This window comes from Nicotiana tomentosiformis, chromosome 2 (assembly GCF_000390325.3).
Source record: "Nicotiana tomentosiformis chromosome 2, ASM39032v3, whole genome shotgun sequence".
Taxonomy (NCBI): Eukaryota; Viridiplantae; Streptophyta; class Magnoliopsida; order Solanales; family Solanaceae; genus Nicotiana; species Nicotiana tomentosiformis.
Genome location: NC_090813.1, coordinates 89,607,739 through 89,630,234, shown reverse-complemented (window position 1 = coordinate 89,630,234; position 22,496 = coordinate 89,607,739). Strand labels below are relative to the sequence as shown.

The 22,496-nt window shown below is 37.3% G+C and overlaps 1 protein-coding gene across 1 annotated transcript; it reads left to right on the top strand.

Annotated features, from left to right (window-relative positions):
- The first annotated feature begins 18,564 nt into the window (after positions 1 to 18,564).
- LOC138905002 (uncharacterized) lies at positions 18,565 to 20,324 on the top strand. The gene is made up of 2 exons (XM_070193505.1): positions 18,565 to 19,171; positions 19,918 to 20,324. The coding sequence occupies exons 1-2, from the start codon at positions 18,573 to 18,575 to the stop codon at positions 20,021 to 20,023; spliced, it is 705 nt and encodes a 234-aa protein (XP_070049606.1). The 5' UTR covers positions 18,565 to 18,572; the 3' UTR covers positions 20,024 to 20,324.
- The last annotated feature ends 2,172 nt before the right edge of the window (positions 20,325 to 22,496 follow it).

Sequence of the window (22,496 nt, the reverse complement as noted above, 5' to 3'; positions counted from 1 at the left end):
TTATTTAGCCATGTTCTTGCTTTTATTTGTGGAATTAGTGGTTGCAAACATTAGTTCATGCCTATTTGACTTGGTCTCTACTTGAGAAAGAGAGACTTTGTCTAGGAAAACTTGGCTTACAAGAAATTGGTTCAATCGAGAGATTGATAATCCCAATTAAAGGGTTCAATCAAGAGATGGTAATAACCCGACTTGAGCTTTTATCAACCGTTTTATTCAATACCCGTTTGGACGTGAGAAAACCAAATTGAGCAAAATTACTCTCTGCCCTAGAGGTATTAGTGGGTAATTAAGTGTTGATATCTATAATACACTCCGATCAATAAAAAAAAATATTAAGGTTTATATCCCATCAGGCAAACACCTAGGTGATGGTCATAGCCCTAGGCTTTTTAAAATATTTGAAAAATAACAAAAACAATCTCTTAGTTTTATTTCCCAACTTGCAATTATAGTTTTAAATTAGACTTTAAAACAACCCCATTTTGTGAAAGAGTAAACTTAGATATTCAAACTCTCACGCTATGATATATACTACTAGCTCCCATCTATAGCTCCCTGCGGAATTCGACTCCGACTCTTGTTGGGTATTATTATTGCATCGACTATTTTCATAACCTTGCATTAAGGTGTGAAATTGGACGAGATCAGTGACTTATGTTGTCTAGGTATACAACAAAGCTCGGCGGTTCAAAGATATCAAATCTACCGATTGACAGAGTATATCCGATATAAGTTAAATACGGAAAGTTCAAAGGAAAACTTACTTATCCATATGCAATTAATCCTGGCATATAAATCACACACTCGTCCGTGTATTCCTTTGTCTTATAGCCATTACCCATTCATGCTGGGGATTGTTTGGATTGAATTTTGGTGAATGGAAATGGAGGGAAGAAATGAGAAGGGAAAGTGTGCTCCCTTATATTTTGGAAAGAGCAATTGTCCCTCATTGGTTGTGGAAAGAAAAGGGAATGTGCTTACATCGAGAAAGCACTTTCATTGGTGTTAAATGGGTTGAAAAGAAGGTAAGTCTCACGCCGTCGTTGCTCGCTCAGCTCAGCTCGGCTCCAGCTCCGGCTTCGGATTCAGTCAAAGATCGATTAATTGATTACTCTTTTTGGACAAACTTTTTTTAGTTATTTAATTAATTAATTAATTAAATTAACAAAAAGTCAACACGGGATAACCCAAGGACCCGCTTCTTTCTCGAATTATTTAAAATTATTTTTCCAAAATATTTTAAATATTCCCGCCTGTTCCAACAGCTATGACTGTTTCTGAAAAGGTTACAAACTTTTCAGAAACAGTGCGAGAAAATGACTATAAATATGCCTTGATCCCAGAATCTTTCCTTACGAAATTTTTTGAGCTTCTTTTCCTTCTTCTGCACAAGTAAATTTTAGTGTGATTTACAGCCATTAAGTGGTTCGCCGTTCACCGGCGTTTTTAGTACCAATACTCTGGTGAGTTAAATCGTTCTATCCTGGGAGGATAATATTCCAACACCTCGGGTACTTGAGGGAAATAATTTTCTTAAGGATACACTGTGCATTCAATGGGTTCGATTTTTATTCCTAAATTTATTTTTAATTTATATTTAATTATTTCGAGATTCAACTTTACTTCTGATTTTCTATTTCTGTTTTCTGTTACATTATATTATAGTATTACAGGTTGACTAACACTTAGTACACATAAGCACACATTTTTTTTGTTTGTTATTGCAAATGACAAAAGTGCAAAATTGGCTTAAATGATCACTCAACTTTATATAATTGGCTATCAAAATTATATACATTTTGTTTTGTCTTTCAAAAGTCAATTTACTTTATCTGTGTTACTCAAATGGTTACTCTCGTCGGATTTATACTATTTTGGTGAGATTTAATAACATGACAAAAATTAAATTTAAAAAATAAATTATTAAAACACAAATTTTAAACCTGAACCATTTTAAAATTCAACCTACCCGCTTATCAACTACCATGTGAATCTTGACACATTTTTGTGGTTTACCAACAAATACAAACGGAAGTCAGCAATTAACAGTTAATGTCACACGACCACAAGATTAAACAGAAAAAATACCTCATATAATGTGTCATATTAATCGTTTGCACAAGGTTAAACAAAAAAAATCTACTATATATTATTTCTTATGTAGTCGACTCATATATGTGGGGCGGGTCAGATATTGGGTAAACGGGTGGGCTGGTTTTAAAAATGGTTCAAGTTTTAAGTTTGTGTTTTAACTATTTTTTCTTATTTAATTTTTGTCATGCCATTAAATTCCGCAAAAGTACAAAATCCGGTAAGAGTGACATTTTAGCAAAATAGGCAAAGTAAAGTGAATTTTGAAATTAAATATATATGACTTTAAATGATCAATTATCCAAAGTCGTGACCATGTGAGCCATCAATTCCAAGAATACATACAACTCAAAAGAACATAAAAACTGTTTTATTTTAAGAAAATATCTTGCTATATGTTCCAAATAAAAATGAAAATGCTAGACGTGTAATGTACTACGACATACTTACACTGAACGGGGAGATACATGATTGAATGGGCTCAATTCTTCCTTTCCTTCCTTTTGGGCTGCCGATAAGACTTCTTTCCTACTTCCACAAGGTTGGGACAAATCATAATAAGGCCTTAGTGTCACGGGCTCACTTCCTTACGCTCGCCAGCGACACTGAATTGCCCGTGCGGCGCCTGCAGTTCCCCTCGCTGCAGGCCAGCCTTTCTCCTTTCCCAGTTTTTCAAGCACGATCCTGTGCATGTTGGTGGAACTCGCCCATGAGGCTCGCCCCAACTTGTGTCGCCCGTAGGATGTCTAGGCACTTGTCCTAGACACGTTGTGGCACTTCCCGTCTTAGGATCATAATCCATGCACGCCCTGGGGGTTGGCTTAGGACATGTCTTGTCCCTCACCTAGGACTGAGCATCGCTCTCGCGTGCACAGCCCAATCCTCAAGCTTGACACTCGCCTAGTGCATCCGCAACCGGCTTGTGCCTCGTCCGAGTAAGGCAACCTTTAGTCCTTGGCCATTGTCATGCGCGTCTTTCGTTTCATGCCCATACATAGCCCTCGCGACATGCTTCCATCCCGAATTGTGCAGTGTCGTCCCACAACTGCAAGTTTAGGCCAACGGACCCTTGCTTGCATGGTTGAACCCAAACCAAGCTCACAAGTCGACACATGATGCCCCTAAGATAGGTACATCAAGTATCCAATTAGCACGTAGGTCTTTGTCTAACATTTTGGCAGCCCGCGGGGCATAGCAGTCCCACATTTCAACCTCCAGCGCCCGTTTGGTGACCAACGCTAGCCCGAAGGCATTGCGTCATCCATAGAGTTCCCTAACTCGTATGGATACCTAAGACACTCCTTTGAGTCATCCAGGCATGCCCTTGAGGTTGCCCTCAAGGTCGCTCATTAGATACGGCTTGGTGGCAGCACGTATAGGGGAGGCAGGTTGAGCTTTCAACACCTATACCCCCCTTATATATGCTTAAAATTAAAAAGCCCAAGTTACCTGAGTCGACAAGTCTACGTTAGACAATCAGAAGAGCCTTTTCTCACCAGTTCTTGGCCGAAGTCACAACCCCAAAGTGCGGGTTGTGACATCCTCCCACACTCATTCTGTCATCATCCTCGATGACACATCATGGCCTACGACATCCCAGAGTCTGCCCCCCTCAGGTATGTACTTCGCGGCTCCCTTGGTCCTGTGGGTTGGACTTCCTCAAAGTCCTGCTCAAAAGGAGTCGTGACCCATGCACTTCTCCCCCAAGTATCTTCCAACCGTGCCTCTGCATTTCACCTCCATTCGGTGTTCACTTGGAAAGTGCCTCCGCACTTGCACCCTCTGGTGTCTAACTTTATGATTGACCCACACTAGTCAATCACACCATGACCCTCACGGCCTTCATGTCCGCCTGAAGCTTTCCCTTCAATTGTAAGCACATCAGCGTGCTTTCTGGTGCGGCTCTCGTAGCTCAATCGCTCACTTAGCCTTAAAACGCCCTCTGGCATAGCTCCCATAGCCTTTCGCTCCCGTAGCTTTTCCTTGCCTTCAGTACCTTTGAAGATGTGTTTGCTTTCGGACTCACAACTTCGCCCTTATGCCTCTTGCATAGGCGGGATCCTTCCACACTCAATGTGGAGGATACTTCTTAGCGTTGTCATCCCCCTTGGCATTCGGCCAGCTCTTGGGATGACTCTTGGTGAGTACTACATTCTCAAAGTTATAGCATCGTCGCATTCCCGAACAAAGCTCTTTGTTTTCCAACTCTCACTTCCTCAGCAAGTACCCAATGCTCCCGGTAGTACGTCAATACTCGCCCTATAGTCATGTACTCACTTGGTCCTGCTAGCACGGCTTCCCGGTTCGGTTGTGCCTCGCACTTGGACTCTCAACGGTCCCCGATCATTCGGCGTACCCCTTTCTAGAATGATGACACCTTCTAACTTGGAAATCCGCCCAATTCTGAAGCTTCGCTATTTCCTCGGCTTCGTCTCCTAACCTTGACAATGCCCTCAGGCAGTCCAAAAGTCTATCCCGTAGGAAAGACACTCAACTGATGCGTCGCACGCATCCTTGGCAAGATCTCCGCTACGATCATGCCAAATGTTTATAGTCTATGGCTCCCACTCTTTGCAATATGGTTGCACAACCTGGCAAATAGGGCCTTCTCTTGACCATCTGACTCATCGGCATATCACCTTATTCAATAGGAACCAGACTTTCAAAAGAAAGTGGAATCACTCATTTCTTTCTTTGACCAGCAGTACCGGGTTCTCGATTTCTGGTGGCATATGAACATCAATTTCTGCTTTGACATGATCTCCGCACTGACATCCAAAATGCACTCATCATCTCCACTCTTTGCCTTGACATTGTGCCATGGCATAGTATGGCCTTAATCAGCTCTGATACCACGTGTCACGGGCTCACTTCCTTACGCTCGTCAGCGGTACCGAATTGCCCGTGCGGCGCCTGCAGTTCCCCTCGCTGCAGGCCAGCCTTTCTCCTTTCCCAGGTTTTCAAGCACGATCCTGTATCTGTTGGTGGAACTCACCCATGAGGCTTGCCCCAACTTGTGCCGCCCGTAGGATGTCTAGGCACTTGGCCTAGACACGTTGTGGCGCTTAGCGTCTTAGGATCATAATCCATGCGCTCCCTGGGGGTTGGCTTAGGACATGTCTTGTCCCTCACCTAGGACTGAGCATCGCTCTCGCGTGCACAACCTAATCCTCAAGCTTGGCACTCGCCTAGTGCATCCACAACCGGCTTGTGCCTCGTCCGAGTAAGGCAACCTTTAGTCTTTGGCCATTGTCATGCGCGTCTTTCGTGCCATGCCCATACATAGCCCTCGCGACACGCTTCCATCCCGAATAGTGCAGTGTCGCCCACTACTAAAAATTTGCTAAAAAACGACCAAATATTTCCGACCAACGTTGGTCGGTCAAAAAAAACGATCAAAAACCGTCCAGGTTGGACGGAAACTAGGGAAAAAAATTATATTTTTTTAAAATTTAATACCGACCAACGTTGGTCGGTAAATTGATCAACGAATTGACCCAGCTGGTCAGACAAGAAAATTTTGGATTACCGACCAACGTTGGTCGGTAATCTGGATCCAATTTTTTAAATTTTATTAATTATTTTATTATTTAAAATGTTTTATAATATTTAAGAATTTATATTTAAAATTACCGACCAACGTTGGTCGGTTAATGTAGGGGAAGCATTTACCGACCAACTTTGGTCGGTAATTGTTATTTTCTGCAAAATAACCGACCAAAGTTGGTCGGTTATTACGTCAACATTGGTCAAACTTTCGAATTACTTTTATACTTACTATCTAAATAATATAAATATAATTCGTTAATACTTTTGTAATACAAATAATGAATACACTAATATATACTATATATAACATGCTATTTGTAAATTGATTCATCGACTTATAACTTACTTAGATGCATCGATGAATATTAAAAATAAAACGTTTGACTTATATCGACTAATAGTAAAAACAAAACGTTTCGACCTATATCGATTAATCTAGCTATGCCATGCATTATTAGTGATGAATGAATAAAAAATAAAAGAATTAATACTAAACATCTTTGACATATATATATATATATATATATATATATATATATATATATATATATATATATATATATATATATATATATATATATATATATATGGATCACAAATTAAATAAACGAAAGAAGCTATTAGTATTAAGTAAACGAGTTAAATTAATAGGTCAAACATGGTCAAACTTTAACAAGCTATATATATACACACTAACATATACTATAACAAGCTATATATATAGTTAAAGTATTACAGTGAAGTGTGTTTGTATGTGTATATATATATATAAGAACACGAAGCGTGTGAATGTATATAGGTATAGCCGTATATATATAAGAACACGAAGCGCTAGGACCACAGGGTCGGGTTCTTTTAGGGATAGACTTGGGAAGATACTAATTAGTATATATACTTTATCATCAAATATATCTATTTGTAAATTGATTCATCGACTTATAACTTACTTAGATGTATCGATGAATATTAATCGATGATTCATCAAAACGTCTCGACCTATATATCGATTAATCTATGTCATGCATTATTAGTGATGAACGAATGAAAAAAGAAGTTATTAGCATCAATTACAATATAGTGTATGTGTGTGTGTGAGAAATTACTCACATACTTAATTATAACTTAGAAAATTTACTTAGATAGATGCTATTATAATTTATTAAAATTAAATAATTAATATAATTATTTATAAAGATTATGCTTATAGTTTATAATTATTTATAATAATTGCATAGTTAAATAAAATAAACGCTTGTAGTTTATAATTTTTTTTTTATAGTTTATAATATTTTAAGAAAAAAAAACACAAAAAAAAAAGAATTTAATTTTTTTTTTTAAAAACCGACCAACGGTCAACACTTAATGTACCGACCAAAATTACCGACCAACTTTGGTTGGTAATTCTGAAATCAGAATTGAAAAACTGGGGAACCCCCATTTCTCTCTTATTTTCCCCTCTCCTTCTATATTTCCCTCACTCAAAACCTTCCCCTCTCCTTTTCTATTTCCCTCACATAAATCCCATTCCCCACCCCGCGTCGCCCTCGCCGTCGCCGCGCCCTCGCCCTCGCCGCTGCCACTGCCACTGCCGCCCCTCTCCTTCTCCATCTCCTAAAAATTCTAGGTTTGAATTACAACCCATTTATTTATTATTTCTAGGTTTTGTTAATTAGTTATGAATCAGTTTCAATTGATTAGTGTTTCAATTATTTGAACATTGCATTTTATTGAGGATTAGGGTTTAGGTCTTGTTTTAATTAGTTTTATTAACTAATTAGTTTTATTAATTAGTCAATTAGTTATGAATTAGTTTTAATTGATGAGTGTTTCAATTTTGAGTTTGTATTGTCTTGAATAGTTTAGTTAGAATTGAATTATTAACTTTGTATTGTCATGAATAGTTTAGTTAGAATCTAGGGTTTACGATTTATTCTTGTGAATCGAACTTTTAGGGTATGGGTTGAATTTCTTTAGTTTAGTTAGTTTATGTTTAAACTCGTAGGATATGAATTGAAATTTTAGTTTTTAGGAATTGTTCTTTGTGAATTGAACTTTTAGGATATGAATTGAACTTTTAAGATATGAATCGGACCTTTTGGATATGAATTGAACTTTTAGGATATAAATTGGTGTAATTAGGAGCCAATTATTATCTTGAATTAACTAAAAAACATATAATTAATTTATAATTGTAGAATAAATTAATTTGTTCTTGTGAATCGAACTTTTAGGGTATGGGTTGAATTTCTTTAATTTAGTTAGTTTATATTTAAATTCGTAGGATATGAATTAAAATTTTAGTTTTTAGGATTTGTTCTTGTGAATTGAACTTTTAGGATATGAATTGAACTTTTAAGATATGAATTGGACCTTTTGGATATGAATTGAACTTTTAGGATATAAATTGGTGTAATTAGGAGCCAATTATTATCTTGAATTAACTAAAAAAGATATAATTAATTTATAATTGTAGAATAAATTAATTTGTTCTTGTGAATCGAACTTTTAGGGTATGGGTTGAATTTCTTTAATTTAGTTAGTTTATGTTTAAACTCGTAGGATATGAATTGAAATTTTAGTTTTTAGGATTTGTTCTTGTAAATTAAACTTTTAGGATATGAATTGAACTTTTAAGATATGAATTGGACCTTTTGGATATGAATTGAACTTTTAGGATATAAATTGGTGTAATTAGGAAAAAATAATTATCTTGAATTAACTAAAAAAGATATAATTAATTTATAATTGTAGAATAAATTAATTTGTTCTTGTGAATCGAACTTTTAGGGTATGGGTTGAATTTCTTTAGTTTAGTTAGTTTATGTTTAAACTCGTAGGATATGAATTGAAATTTTAGTTTTTAGGATTTCTTCTTGTGAATTAAACTTTTAGGATATGAATTGAACTTTTAAGATATGAATTGGACCTTTTGGATATGAATTGAACTTTTAGGATATAAATTGGTGTAATTAGGAGCCAATTATTATCTTGAATTAACTAAAAAAGATATAATTAATTTATAATTATAGAATAAATTAATTTGTTCTTGTTTTATTTGTATAGATGGAACATCGTACTTGGATGTACAATAGGAATTATCCTAATCGGCAGGGATTGCGGGAGGATTTTGTAGAAGGGGTTGATGACTTTATTAGACATGCAATGTCACTTCCACCATACCAAAGTGAAGGAGTAATTAGGTGCCCTTGTGTCAGGTGCGATTGTATGAGGTTTAAAAAATCGGAGGAAGTTAAGCTTCATCTTTATAGGAAGGGGTTTATAGAGAATTACTTTGTGTGGACTAATCATGGAGAGATCGATGGTAGCTGTGGGGTATTTCATAACATGGTTGTTGGTGAAAGTAGTAGGTCGGTGGAGAATACAAATCTTGATTCTAGAATTCAGGATATGGCTGCGGATGCTTTTGGGATGCACTTCGGGGGTGAGCCCAATGAAAATGTTGAACAAACTCCTAATGATGACGTAAAATGTTTTTATGAACAGTTAGAGGAAGCTAGTCGTCCACTACGTGAAGGAAGTCCGCACTCTGAGCTGTCTGTTGCAGTTAGATTACTAAGTATCAAATCTAATTGGAATATTTCTCAAGCAGCCATGGACTCTTTCATTGACCTTATGAGTGAACTAGTTGACCCTAATATCAACTTACCTGGTGATTTCTATAAGGAAAAGAGATTGGTTTCTAAGTTAGGACTTTCGTCAATGAGAATTGATTGTTGTGAAGATGGTTGCATGTTATATTATAAATATGATGCAACTTTAGACAGTTGTAAATTTTGCGAAAAGCCTCGTTTCAAGAGGCTTTCCAGCGGGAATATGGTCGGTGTCAAGGCGATGCATTATTTACCTCTTATACCTAGGTTAAAGAGGTTTTATGCGTCGATGAGTTCTGCTCCTCATATGAGATGGCACTTTGAAAATAGAAGACCACCTGGTGTTATGTGTCATCCTTCAGATGGAGAAGCTTGGAAGCACTTTGATAGGACATATCCAGATTTTGCTAGTGAACCAAGGAACATTCGGTTAGGTCTGTGTGCGGATGGCTTCACGCCTTTTTCTATATCTGCGACACCATATTCATGTTGGCCTGTCTTTCTTACACCTTATAATCTACCACCTGAGTTGTGTATGACTAGTCCATATATATTCTTAAATTGTATTATCCCCGGTCCACATAATCCGAAAAGTTTGATTGATGTATATTTGCAACCTTTGATTGATTTGCTAAAACAATTGTGGTATGATGGTGTTGAAACATATGACATATCAACCAAGCAGAATTTCAATTTGCGTGCTAATTTAATGTGGACTATTAATGATTTTCCTGCGTATGGAATGTTGTCTGGGTGGATGACTGCTGGGAAGCTAGCTTGTCCTTACTGCATGGAAAATAGTAAAGCGTTCACTTTGAAACATGGCCGAAAGCAATCATGGTTTGATTGTCACCGTCAATTCTTGCCTGATGATCATGAGTTTAGAAGGATGAAAAATGCATTCAAAAAGAATAAAGTGGAATATGATTCTCCACCTCCGATACTTTCAGGTAAGGAAATTTGGGAGAGGGTCCAGAACTTCAGTAAAGTTACCGAGGCTCCACCTTATAGATTCCCCGGATAAGGTGTTAATCATAATTGCACGAAACAGAGTATATTTTGGGAGTTGCCTTATTGGAAGGATAATCTTCTCTGACACAACCTTGATGTCATGCATATTGAGAAGAATTATTTTGATAATTTGTTCAACACAGTGATAGATGTTAAAGGTAAGACAAAAGATAACCCGAAGGCTAGAATGGACTTACAAGAATATTACAGGCAGCCTGAATTATACTTGCAGACAACAAATAATGGTAAGGTGTTCAAGCCCAAAGCAAGTTACACATTCACTTTGGAGGAAAGACGACAAATTTGTGATTGGGTTACGAAATTGAAGATGCCTGAGGGTTATGCGTCGAATCTTGAAAAAAAAGTAGATATAGAGGTAGGGAAGTTGAGCCATTTGAAAAGTCATGACTGCCATGTTTTCATGGAGACCTTAGTGCCTATTGCATTTTGTGGTTTGCCTGAAAGAATCTGGAAACTCATCATAGAGATTAGTTTGTTTTTCAAAGACTTGTGTTCTACCGCATTAAGGGAAGAAAACCTACTTCGGATGGACCAGAACATCCGTATAATTTCTAGTAAGATGGAAAAAATATTCCCATGTGGTTTCTTTGATGTGATGGAACACCTTCCAATACACCTTGTACACGAGGCACGACTTGGATAGCCTGTTCAATGCAGATGGATGTATCCCTTTGAGAGGTAATATTATAAGTTTGATGTAATATTCTATTTTATTTGAATGTTCTTGGCTAACATGAGATTATGTAGGACAAATGGCAAATGCAAATAATTTGTTAACAGAGGAATAAGATTGAAGGATCTATATGCGAAGCCTATCTTGCAAAGGAAACTGCACATTTTTGTTCTTATTATTTTGAGAGTAACGTGCCATGTTCTAGGAATAGGCCCAATAGACAAACGGTCGAATGTGTGAATGATCCATTATATCCACCAATGTCCATATTCAATCAACCAGGCCGATGTTCTAAGGATGTTAGAAAGAGAAGTTTGTCTGATATGGAGTACAAGTCAGCTACACTTCATGTGTTGCTAAATTGTCCCGAAGTTGTACCATTTCTCAAGTAAGTATTGATTTATTAGTTATCAGAATGTAAAATTTACTGTGACTACATATTGATGCAACTACTAAAAATATTTGATATGTCACAGTCACTTCATGGGTCAATTTGGCCATGATGTTGTATATACGAGATTTGATACGTGGTTCAAACAGTTTGTAAGTGTGTGTATATATATGTAGTGAATGTATAAAAATTGATTCATAAGTTGTACTAACTTATGAATTTTTTTAACTTTATGTAGGTAAATAATCTAAATAATGGTGTAAATCAATTTTTGAAAGATATATCTTGGGGACCTGGGCTTCAGGTCACAACAATGTCTAAGTACGTAGTGAATGGTTATAAGTTTCATACAGAGGATTGCTCTAAAAATAAAAATAGCAACAACAGCGGGGTGTGGGTTCAAGGTGGTGATGGCAACCAAGTTGGAGATATTGATTATTATGGTGTGGTCAAAGAAATATTACAACTAGAATATACAGGTTGGCCATATAAGAAATTGATACTCTTTAGATGCAAGTGGTTTGACCCAAATCCAACAAGAGGTACAAGAGTACACAACCAATACAACATAATTGAGGTTAATCATACGAGGGAGTATGATCGCTATGATCCTGTCATAATTGCACATAACATTAGGCAAGTGTATTATGCTCCTTATCCATTGCGGCGGAACAAGTCCGATTGGTGGGTTGTAATAAAAACTAAGCCTGTAGGTAGGGTGGAAGTCGAGAATGTGTTAGATGTTGTATATCAAAACGATATCTTCAATGTTCACCAAATAGTGGACGATCAGTTAGAAAATGATTTGGAACATCCTGAACACATATTGGAACAAGTTGATATAAATGAAGTAACAATTATAGAAAATGAGGACGAAGAATCAACTGATGAAGCTCAAACAAGTGAGGACGAAGAATTCTCGGACGAGGAACAATACGTCGATGAGGATTAAAAAGTTGGTTTTTTAAAGCACTCTCGTTTTATAGCTAGTTTCTTATATGTTTCAATCTAAATGTGTATTATATTATGCAGATGGCAGGCAAGGGTCAAGGTAACAATGACCCTACTAGTTCTCGGGGTCGAGAAAAGGGTAGGAAGGGAAAGAGGAGGGTAGAAAATAATACTCCCTCTTGTCCACCCTTTTCAGAGATGCCTATGTCTTATCCTCCACCACACGGCTATACTGAGCTGCCACAGCATCACGAGCCGTACACCTTCATTCAGACACCCAGTCTTCCATCACAGGGCCATAGGACTATACGTCCGATATACAGTCCAGCTGCCTCACAGCCATCTGCATCGCAGCCATCTACATCACATCCACATGGATCACATCCCTACATATCACAGCCACATGGATCGCATCCATCCATGTCACAGCCACTCGGGTCACAGCCATCGGTATCACATCCACTTGGGTCGCATCCTGCTATGTCGTAGTAACAGGGATCGCAACCATCTTCATCATCGACTTCATCTATTGCAAGCCTTCGCCTGCGAGGCAGTAGCTCTGACTCGCCTACACCATCTTCACATACCTCTGATACACATGCTTTGGATGGTGATGATGAGGTAGTGCATTATGATCGATATGGCAGGATTATCATAGTCCCTAAGGGTGATGGGTAAGTGTTATTCATTATTTTTGCGTCTATTGATTTGTAACATTTTTACTAAGATATAAATGTGTTTTTATTGCTAAATTGCAGGTTCAGGCCGGGTAATAAGACTACGAAGATAATCACCAATGCCATCAGAAAGATTTATGATGGCCCTTATGCGACTTGGACTGATTGCCCATTCTCACTGAAGGAGCAAATTTTCAATCAATTTAAGGTATAAATGTTCTTTTAAATAGTTTAATAATTTATATTTATGATATTTCCATCTAATATTTAACTTTTGAAATACAGAGCAAGTGTGTATGGGAAGACCGCTATAGCGCGGAAGTGGCTACAAATTTTCATCATAAAGCTCGCAAGAGATTGGCGGATGCTTTCTCGGATGCTAGAAAGAAGAACAAGAGGCCTGGCTGGTTACTTGAGAATTTGTGGAATGATTTGCAAAGGCAATGGCTTACCGCAGAGTTCTTAGAGAGGAGCGAAAAAGGAAAGAAAGCTCGCGCATCCGAGAAGGGAGGCTCCTTGCACACTGGAGGTGCGATCAGCCTAGGGACAATAAAAAGAAGATTGGTACGTAATTGCTTAAATTATTTTACTTTTCTAAGTATATCTATTCTGTTTATTAACTAAATTAATTTATTTTCAGGAAAAGAAGTATGGGCGTCCAATGAGTCATGATGAGCTATTCAAGGAGACATATATTGTGAAGAAGAAGAAAGAGGGGGATCAAGATAGGTGGATCGAGGACCGGGCCTAGACTGCATATGTAAGCTTTCAATTTTTTTTAAGTATTATAATTTACTTTTATAAAAATTTTGAAATACTGATTTAATTTAAAATAATATAGGGTCGCTACAAAAGTAACGTGGAGGAATTCATCCGTAGTCATCCAGCTGGTGAATCGGGTGAGCCAACCCAACCTTCGGACGAGGATGCTGAAAGAATATGGTTGGAGTCTGTTGGCGGTCCAGAATGGAGGAAGGTATACGGGCTTCCTACTAAAAACTTCCATCGCTATAAGTGTGGAATGCGAGGAATAGGGACTTCCTCGCAAGGCGAGCAACTTAATAGGGAGAGTCTCTCCGCTATGCGGGAGACAGTGACAAAGCTCACATCAGAGCTAGAAGCGGTCAAGGAAAGAGAAAGGCTTAGAGATGCTCAATTCTTTGGCATGCAAGCTTAGATCAGAGCTCTCCTATCTAGTGGAGCTTTTCCGTTGCCCCGATCTCGTGAGTCATCTCCAGAGGGTCGACCTCCACGTGATCGTTCCTCCCGTCCTGCTCGTGATCGTTCCTCCCGTCCTCCCCGTGATCGTGCTTCCCGTCCTCCACAAGACTGTTCTCTATATCGTCCTGTAAATGAAAGTTCATCAGACGGTGATGATGATATTGTAGAAAATACCCCTTGACTTTTATATACTTTGAACTAGATAAATAGAACCAGTTTTGAACTAGTTGTAATTAGTTTTAACTTGGTTTTGGATTTTTATGTTCAATTGAACTTTAATTTGTTAGTTTTAAAGTATTTATTGAATGTTTTGGTTGTTGTTGTTGTGTTGTTGTTGTTGTTGTTGTTGTTGTTGTTGTTGTTGTTGTTGTTGTTGTTATTAGGTGTATTGGTATGCTGGCAGGTGGTGTAGCTGTCAAAACAGGCATTTTATGCCAAAATTAAACCCAGAAAAACCGACCAAAATTAGTCGGTTTTTAATAAAAAAAAAAAAAATTATTCCAAAATACCGACCAAAGTTGGTCGGTTAATGAACATTGAATTCCCATAATTCAACATTACCGACCAACTTTGGTCGGTATTTTACCTGCACTGTTGAGATTACCGACCATAGTTGGTCGGTAATGTTTAATTTTAATTATTTTAAAAATATATATATTTTCAGTTACCGACCAAAGTTGGTCGGTTTTTTTAAATTTTAATAATTAATAAAAAAATATATATTTTAGTTAAACCGACCAACTTTGGTAGGTAAAATTAAATTAATAAAATATATTTCCGACCAAAGTTGGTTGGTAAGCCATTCCGACCATCAAAATACCGTCCACACCGTAATGGTCGCGTTTTGATCGGTAATTGGCCATAACCGACCAACTTTGGTCGGTTTTTAGCGAATTTCTAGTAGTGGCCCCACAACTGCACGTTTAGGCCAACGGACCCTTGCTTGCATGGTTGAACCCAAGACATGCTCACAAGTCGATACATGATGCCCCTAAGATAGGTGCATCAAGTATCCAATCGGCACAGAGGTCTTTGTCCAACATTTCGGCAGCCCGCGGGGCATAGCCGTCCCACATATCAACCTCCAGCACCCATTTGGTGCCCAACGCTAGCCCGAAGGCGTTGCGCCGTCCATAGAGTTCCCTAACTCGTATGGATACTTAAGACACTCCTTTGAGTCATCGAGGCAGGCCCTTGGGGTTGCCCTCAAGGTTGCTCATTAGATACGGCTTGGTGGCAGCACGTATGGGGGAGGCAGGTTGAGCTTTCAACACCTATACCCCCTTATATATGCTTAAGATTAAAAAGCCCAAGTTACCTGAGTAGACAAGTCTACGTGAGACAATCAGAAGAGCATTTTCTCACCAGTTCTTGGCCGAAGTCTCAACCCAAAGTGCGGGTTGTGACATTAGTCCCATGTAAATATAGATAACTAGAACTTCCTTATATCCCTGAAAGCTAGCTAGTAAAAATTTACCCGCACCGAATTTTTATATCCAATTAAATTAAATTAACCATAGATAACAAACTAACGTAACTTAGGTTTATTAGAAGTCTTATGTTTAAAATAAATTTTTAAAAGGGAGTAACATCTATAAGGTAACGATAGAAAGTTTTAGTTTGCCGTTACTTTTCTTTCCTTATTTCCCTCGGTTCTTCTAACTTTCTGTTTTCATTGTGATTTACATAAAGCTGCTTTTACTTCATCAATTACAACTGGAAAACTAATTTACAGTATGTCAACACCTCAATCGAAAGTACACTGTGAGAGACAAGTTTTGCAGGTAAGTATAAGGTATTACTTGTTGTTGAGGAGTAAACAAAAATAAATTACAAATACAACTACTGTAAATATGATTTTTTCTTTATATTTTCATTGAGTAGTTCACGAAAGTACCAGGAAGAAAAGTATTTATTTTTGTCTTTTCCTTATCAATATTCCTAGTAACCTGCAATTGTTTTATCGCATAACTTGTGGAATAATTTTTGACATAAATGAATGCCTACAGATAGCTAAAAGACTTTAGTTTTCCAATTTGTTTCTTGGGTTTTCTGTAAGTTGTTTCTAACGACATTAAGAACATAACAGAACATAGCAAGATTACTAAATATTTTTTATGTTAATATTTCATGTGAAAAACACATATAGTAGTTAACTGTAGTTAAATACAAATAAGTATAGTTAATTAAATGACATGTGATATTTATTTGTTGATTGGGTGTAAACATGCGGTACGCATCATAAGTTTTTACAAATCTAGCTAACCTTACATACATTTGAGATGAGGTAGCATGAACATTTATGAGATTTCACCCTCTATCATTATATTTGGCAGCATACATCCAATTGATTAACATATATATCATCATAATCATATTCCAATTATATCACTTTTCCAGAAATATCTCGTTCATATGCCCTTGATTCTTTTTCTTTTTTTCCTTGTTGCAGTCGTTAATATCAAAAAGGGAAAATGAAAACAATAATCTTCTGTTATATTTATACGGAAGTAGAGTAAGGTCTCATTTGTTTACACTTAATGGATATCTAAAACTTAAATTATAATAGATATTTTTTATTTTATTTTATAATCACTTAATAAGTCTAAATTGATCTACATGTTGTAATAAAATTTTAATATCATTAAGATGATATTCATTCAAAAATTTCTATAAAGACGGCATTACATTATTACTCCATCCACTTATTCTCACCGCTAACCACCACTGTTTTCATCGCTACCCCCATTGTAGTCACATAAATTATTAATCTCTATCATTCACTAGTCTGTGTTTCTTCATATAATTCTTCTATTATTTTGTTATTTTTAAGCGTTGCTCTTGGTTGTACGATGGAAAAATGACCTTTAATTGAAAATATGATAATTAACAAACAAAGGTGTGTTGCAAAAATGAATGCCGAGAGTGCCACATGAATATGGGCTCGAGAGGTGAAGATGGGTGGAACCAAAATATGAACTTGATCATTGAATCAAATAGTAATAGTATTCTTTGGAAAAAAACAGTTTCATTATTGTATATTGCTTCAGTTTTTGCAGATATTAGTACAAACATTCAATAACTTTTTCGGACGATGATGTCGCTTCTTCTCGTGTGCATCCGCCCCTCGGAAAAATGATAGATGTATTAGCTATGATATTATTATTCTCATGTTTGATAGTATTTTTTAACTCATATGTTGCTAATACTTATATTGGTTATACACTATATTTATTATTATTCCTATACGTAGCAAACTATAAAAATACTATAGTTTTAATACATGGATAAACATGTATAAAGGCAGGACTACCCTTTCAAACGTTTAATACATCTAATCAAACAGTTAATAAAAAATAATTTCTACGTAATTAATCACAGCATAACTATTTCTAGCATTACTAATATGCTCTATTCAGTATTATTCTCTTACACCCTACCAAACGAACCTTTAAGGGGTCGTTTGGTATGAGATATTAGAAAAAATAATGCAAGCATTAACTCTGTGCATTACTAATACATTGTTTGGTATATTTTTTCAACCTGTGTATAACTAATACTTATATTAGTAATACACCATATTTGGTATTATCATATGTATAAGCAATGCATAGAAAATCATGACATTAGTAATACAAGGGTTATTAATACTTGCATTAACATGGTTAAAGACCTAATTGCCCCCTCAAATCCCTAAAAACCCATCTCAAATACTTTCTCCCATATTATTAGCAAGCAGACTCTCTGTACGCTTTGGATCACACGTGAATGCAGCCAAACTTGTTATAGCTTGATACTTTGATACTACTATTTTATTTTTTTGCATTATTATTTTTGTACTAACTTAAAAGAAAAGAATTTCTTATTATGTTATCCATGTAGTTAATTGTTATATCTAAAGTTGAAAATTGTGGAGGGTATTTTTATAAATATCCAATTTTGTTAAAATTTTATAATATTTTAATACACCCAACCAAACAATGGATAAAAAATAATCCCAGCATAACTAATGTCAGCATTACTAATACACACTATTCATTACTATTCTTATACCTCCCGACAAACGACCCTAAGTGTAGTAACAAAATTCACTCAATGTACATTACTTTTAAGCTGTGCTTTTCACATTTCTATATGACAAATAAAAAATAAAATTCCAAGAGAAAGAAAATATGACGTAAGCAAGTCTGTAGAACTTGAGATGGATGACATGGGCAAGTGCCATTTGCGTGAGCCAAAAAGAAAAGGCGCCAAAATCATAACCAGCCTCTAGAATCTATTTTCATCACCCGTCTCTAGCATCTATTTAACTCATCACTCTCTATTTCACTCAGCAAAATCTAGTTCTGTATTTTTTTTCCAGATTTAACGCCATGGCTGATAACAAAGGAAAAGGCGTCAAAGTCGATGATTCCGACAAAATCGCCGTTGGATTGAAGTATATAATGCAAATTGCTGAAAGCGTTGTCATTCCATCAGAAGAAGCCGATTCTCCACCTACTGCCGCCGGAGAAAGCTCCAGAACTCTGGTAGATGATGTGCCTTTGTCACAATTTCTTACAGGTAGTAGCTCCAACACGAGAGAGCAAATTACAGATGCCTCGGCTTTTGAATCCGCCGATGCTCTTTTAGCAGGGCTCAACCTCAATCCTGCTCCTCAGCCTGCTGAGGAGGAAGAACTTGTCCTTTCTTATCCGATATCCCCCCCTGCTTGTCTCAATTTTTCCAGTTCCGATGGAATTAATGATGCTACAGACCGTGAAATTGCACAATTGAAACTGTTGATTCAATTGTGCGAAGGCGAAATTATCGAAGCAAGCTTAAGAGCAAGCGTTACCCTTTTAATTCAAGCAGCTGGGTACGAGTATGCTAGGAACTTGTTTAAGAGCCTTTGGTCCCAAATGAGTTATTATCGTGCGGAAAAAGAGAAGCTCACTAAACTTCTGGAGGAGGCTTACCCGCCGCCGTGCAGGTTAGTATGGCATACTATAGTATAAATTAAAGTTGATGCATTGCATGGTCAAATAAATGAGTAAATGACAGGTTGACATTTTTCTTATGAACAAAAACTAGCTTTACCAAATAAGCTAGTTGTTGATTATTCCTGAATTCTGTGGGATGAATTGATATTAAATTCATTTGATTAGAACTTATTAGGATAACCGAAGTCACTTCATTGAAAAAATAAAAAAACACATTCGGATTTTGGAAATCTCTTAGTCTTTGAGGCCTTATTCGGGAACACAGTAGGCATATAAATTTTATTGGAATTAAATCCCTAAAATAATTGAGACTATATTTTAAAATTCAAGATATATCAGTTCAAATAAATTTATTTGACTAATATAATTGGATTAATTATAGGCCCAATATATATGGATTAAATAAATAAGCCATAATTCATTGGGCTAGTTCATTTAATTGGCTAAAGTGATGAGCCCACTTCATTAATCCCAAGATGTCATCTTCCTAGAGGCCCAATTTGGTGCCACGTGTCAAATGACGTGGCACACCAAGTCAAACGGAAGAGTCAATAGGATCATGTCACGTGTCAAAATGACAAGGCATGCCAAGTCACATTAAAAGGCCAATGAAACCGCGCCACGTGTGCAAGTGACATGTTCTGGCCAACCAAATGCGGCCTTGTCACACTTCGATTTGATTGATCGGAAAGAATTTGTTCTTATCATAACTCTTCCCTCTCACAACTATAAATAGGGGTCTTCATAACCCAGAAAAGATACCAGAAGTTATGACAAGAAACAAGAAAGAGTTCGTGGATCAAACGCTGCAAATTCCTCCACAAGTTTCAAGCTTCAGGTAATCAAGTTCAAGTTCAAGCTCAAGAACGAAGAACAAATCAAGTTCAAGTTCAAGCAATCAAGTTCAAGCTCAAGAACGAAGAATAAGTCAAGATTCAAGGAGTACGAGTTCAAATCAAAGTTCGTGCTAGTTGAATTCAAGATCATCGTGCGTGACAACAAATACAGGTTCAAGATCAAGCTCAAAGGCCCTTGAATTTATTTACTATTGAAAAGAAGAATCAGAGGATTCATAGAGATTGTATACTAATATTATTTGAAATCAAATACTACGATTGTTGCAATATTTTTCGGTCTTGATTTTATTTTCTCGACGTAATTTATTGTCTACAAATTCTGGCACATCCAATGGGACAATCTCTACCTCTCATCTCAACTTTTAAATCATCAAAGTTCAAGAACATTGAAATGGCTTCAAAGAAAATCAACTCCAGTTCAACTTCTATCAAGGCTGCTAATTCCAGGTTCTATGCTGATGTGGAAAGCATCCTCGATGTTACCTTTGGAAGCTTTGGACCAGTTACGAGGAGCAAAGCAAGCTCGTTAGGACAACAAGCACCCCAAGTGCCATCCGTATCAACCCCTATTTTCGGATCTTCATCCTTAAAAGGAGCAAGATCTTTCACAAACGCACCCGAAGGAGGAAGCGATGTTGCTGAAAAGACCAAGAAAACTCTTGCTCTGCTTGACCTCTCCGGATCCAAGCACTCTGCTGTGAAGGAAGATGATGATGCTTCAAGTGATGGATCCTCCCCACTTACACCATATAGCGTGAGCCAATAAAGGAACAATCTGTGTGAAAATCCATACTACTCTCCATCGTCCACGACAATCATGCAAGCCATGGTGAAAAACACTTCATCTGTGGAGAAGCAGTTGACAAACTTGACGGAAGCAATCGCTGGCTTGACCAAGTGCATGCAAAATCAAGATGCTAGAATCGACAAGCTAACAGATAGGGTGGGAATCTTGATGGAAGAAGAATCAACCCATGCACATGGCAAACTCCCAGAAGTTCAAGAGATTGATCCTCCCCCACGACAAATTGCATCCACTAAGGAAATTCCAGTCTCTTCGGAAGGGATGATTCCAATCACTCAACTAAATGAGTTCATTGAAGAGACTATAAAAAACAAATATGAAGTCGCTTCCAAGTCCTCCTTTACCTACACAAAGCCATACACTTCAAGGATCGATATGTTGAAGATGCCTGTTGGCTATCAACCTCCAAAATTTTAACAGTTTGATGGCAAAGGCAATCCAAAGCAACATGTGGCGCACTTTATTGAGACATGCAACAATGGAGATTACCTCGTCAAGCAGTTTGTCCGCTCATTAAAAGGAAATGCTTTTGATTGGTACACGGACCTCGAGGCTGGATCTGTTGTTAGCTGGGATCAACTAAAGCAAGAATTCCTCAATCGCTTTTATAGCACGAAACGTACTGTGAGTATGATAGAACTTACAAATACTCGTCAACGAAAGGGTGAACCAGTTATTGATTTTATCAATCGTTGGAGGAATGCAAGCCTCAACTGCAAAGACAGGCTTAGTGAAGCTTCGGGCATAGAGATGTGCATCCAAGGCATGCATTGGGGATTGCTCTACATCTTGCAAGGTATCAAGCCTAGCACATTTGAAGAACTTGCAACTCGTGCCCATGACATGGAATTGAGCATGACCTCTGCTGGAAATGAAAGGCTGCCTATCTATGAACCTCGCAAGGGGAACGACAAGCAAGAAGTCAGGAAGTGGGGCAAGTTTATACCCAAGCCTGAAAGCAAAGAAGCTATGAATGTCAACACATCACCTGTAAAGTTCACGACGAAGGTGAGCAAGAAGCAGAGTATGAAATCCACTTCTTTTCAAGATAAGCCAAGTTGAAAGTTGACTCTAAAAGAAATGCAAGAGAAAGAATACCCATTTCTGGATTCTGATGTGCCAGCTATTTTTGAAGCACTCCTCGAGTTAAATCTCATTGAGCTTTCGGAGATAAAGCGACCAAATGAAGCTGGTAAAACAAATGACCCAAATTACTACAAATACCATCGACTTGTGAGCCACCCTCTGGAGAAGTGCTTTGTCTTCAAGGACAAAGTTATGGACTTGGCTCGCGAAAAGAAGATCGTGTTTGAAGATGAGAAAGCAAGCGCAAACCAAGTCTCTATCACCTTTGGCTCATTCAGTCCGGATGAATTATGTGGTTTTAAAGAAAGTAAAGATGAAGAATTACTGGAGAACGACAAAGTTGAAGTCAATCAACCTGATGATGATGAAGGTTAGACGTTGGTGACTCGTCATAGGCACCACAGAAGGAGCCCACGAAAATAATCAATGGAACAACCAACAAGGAAAATGATGGTAAAAAGACTAAGGAGATGGAATCCGGTTAAGCACTCAAAGAAAGCAAAAGTGGAGGTGCACCACTCTCAAAAGTCACGAAATCCAGTGACCTTGGAGGAGTTTTTACCAAGT

Coding starts and splice junctions, on each gene's coding strand:
- LOC138905002 (XM_070193505.1), top strand. CDS start 18,573: ATGGCTGATAACAAAGGAAAAGGCGTCAAAGTCGATGATTCCGACAAA. Junction 19,172..19,917: donor GCTTACCCGCCGCCGTGCAG/GTTAGTATGGCA, acceptor AACTATAAATAG/GGGTCTTCATAACCCAGAAA.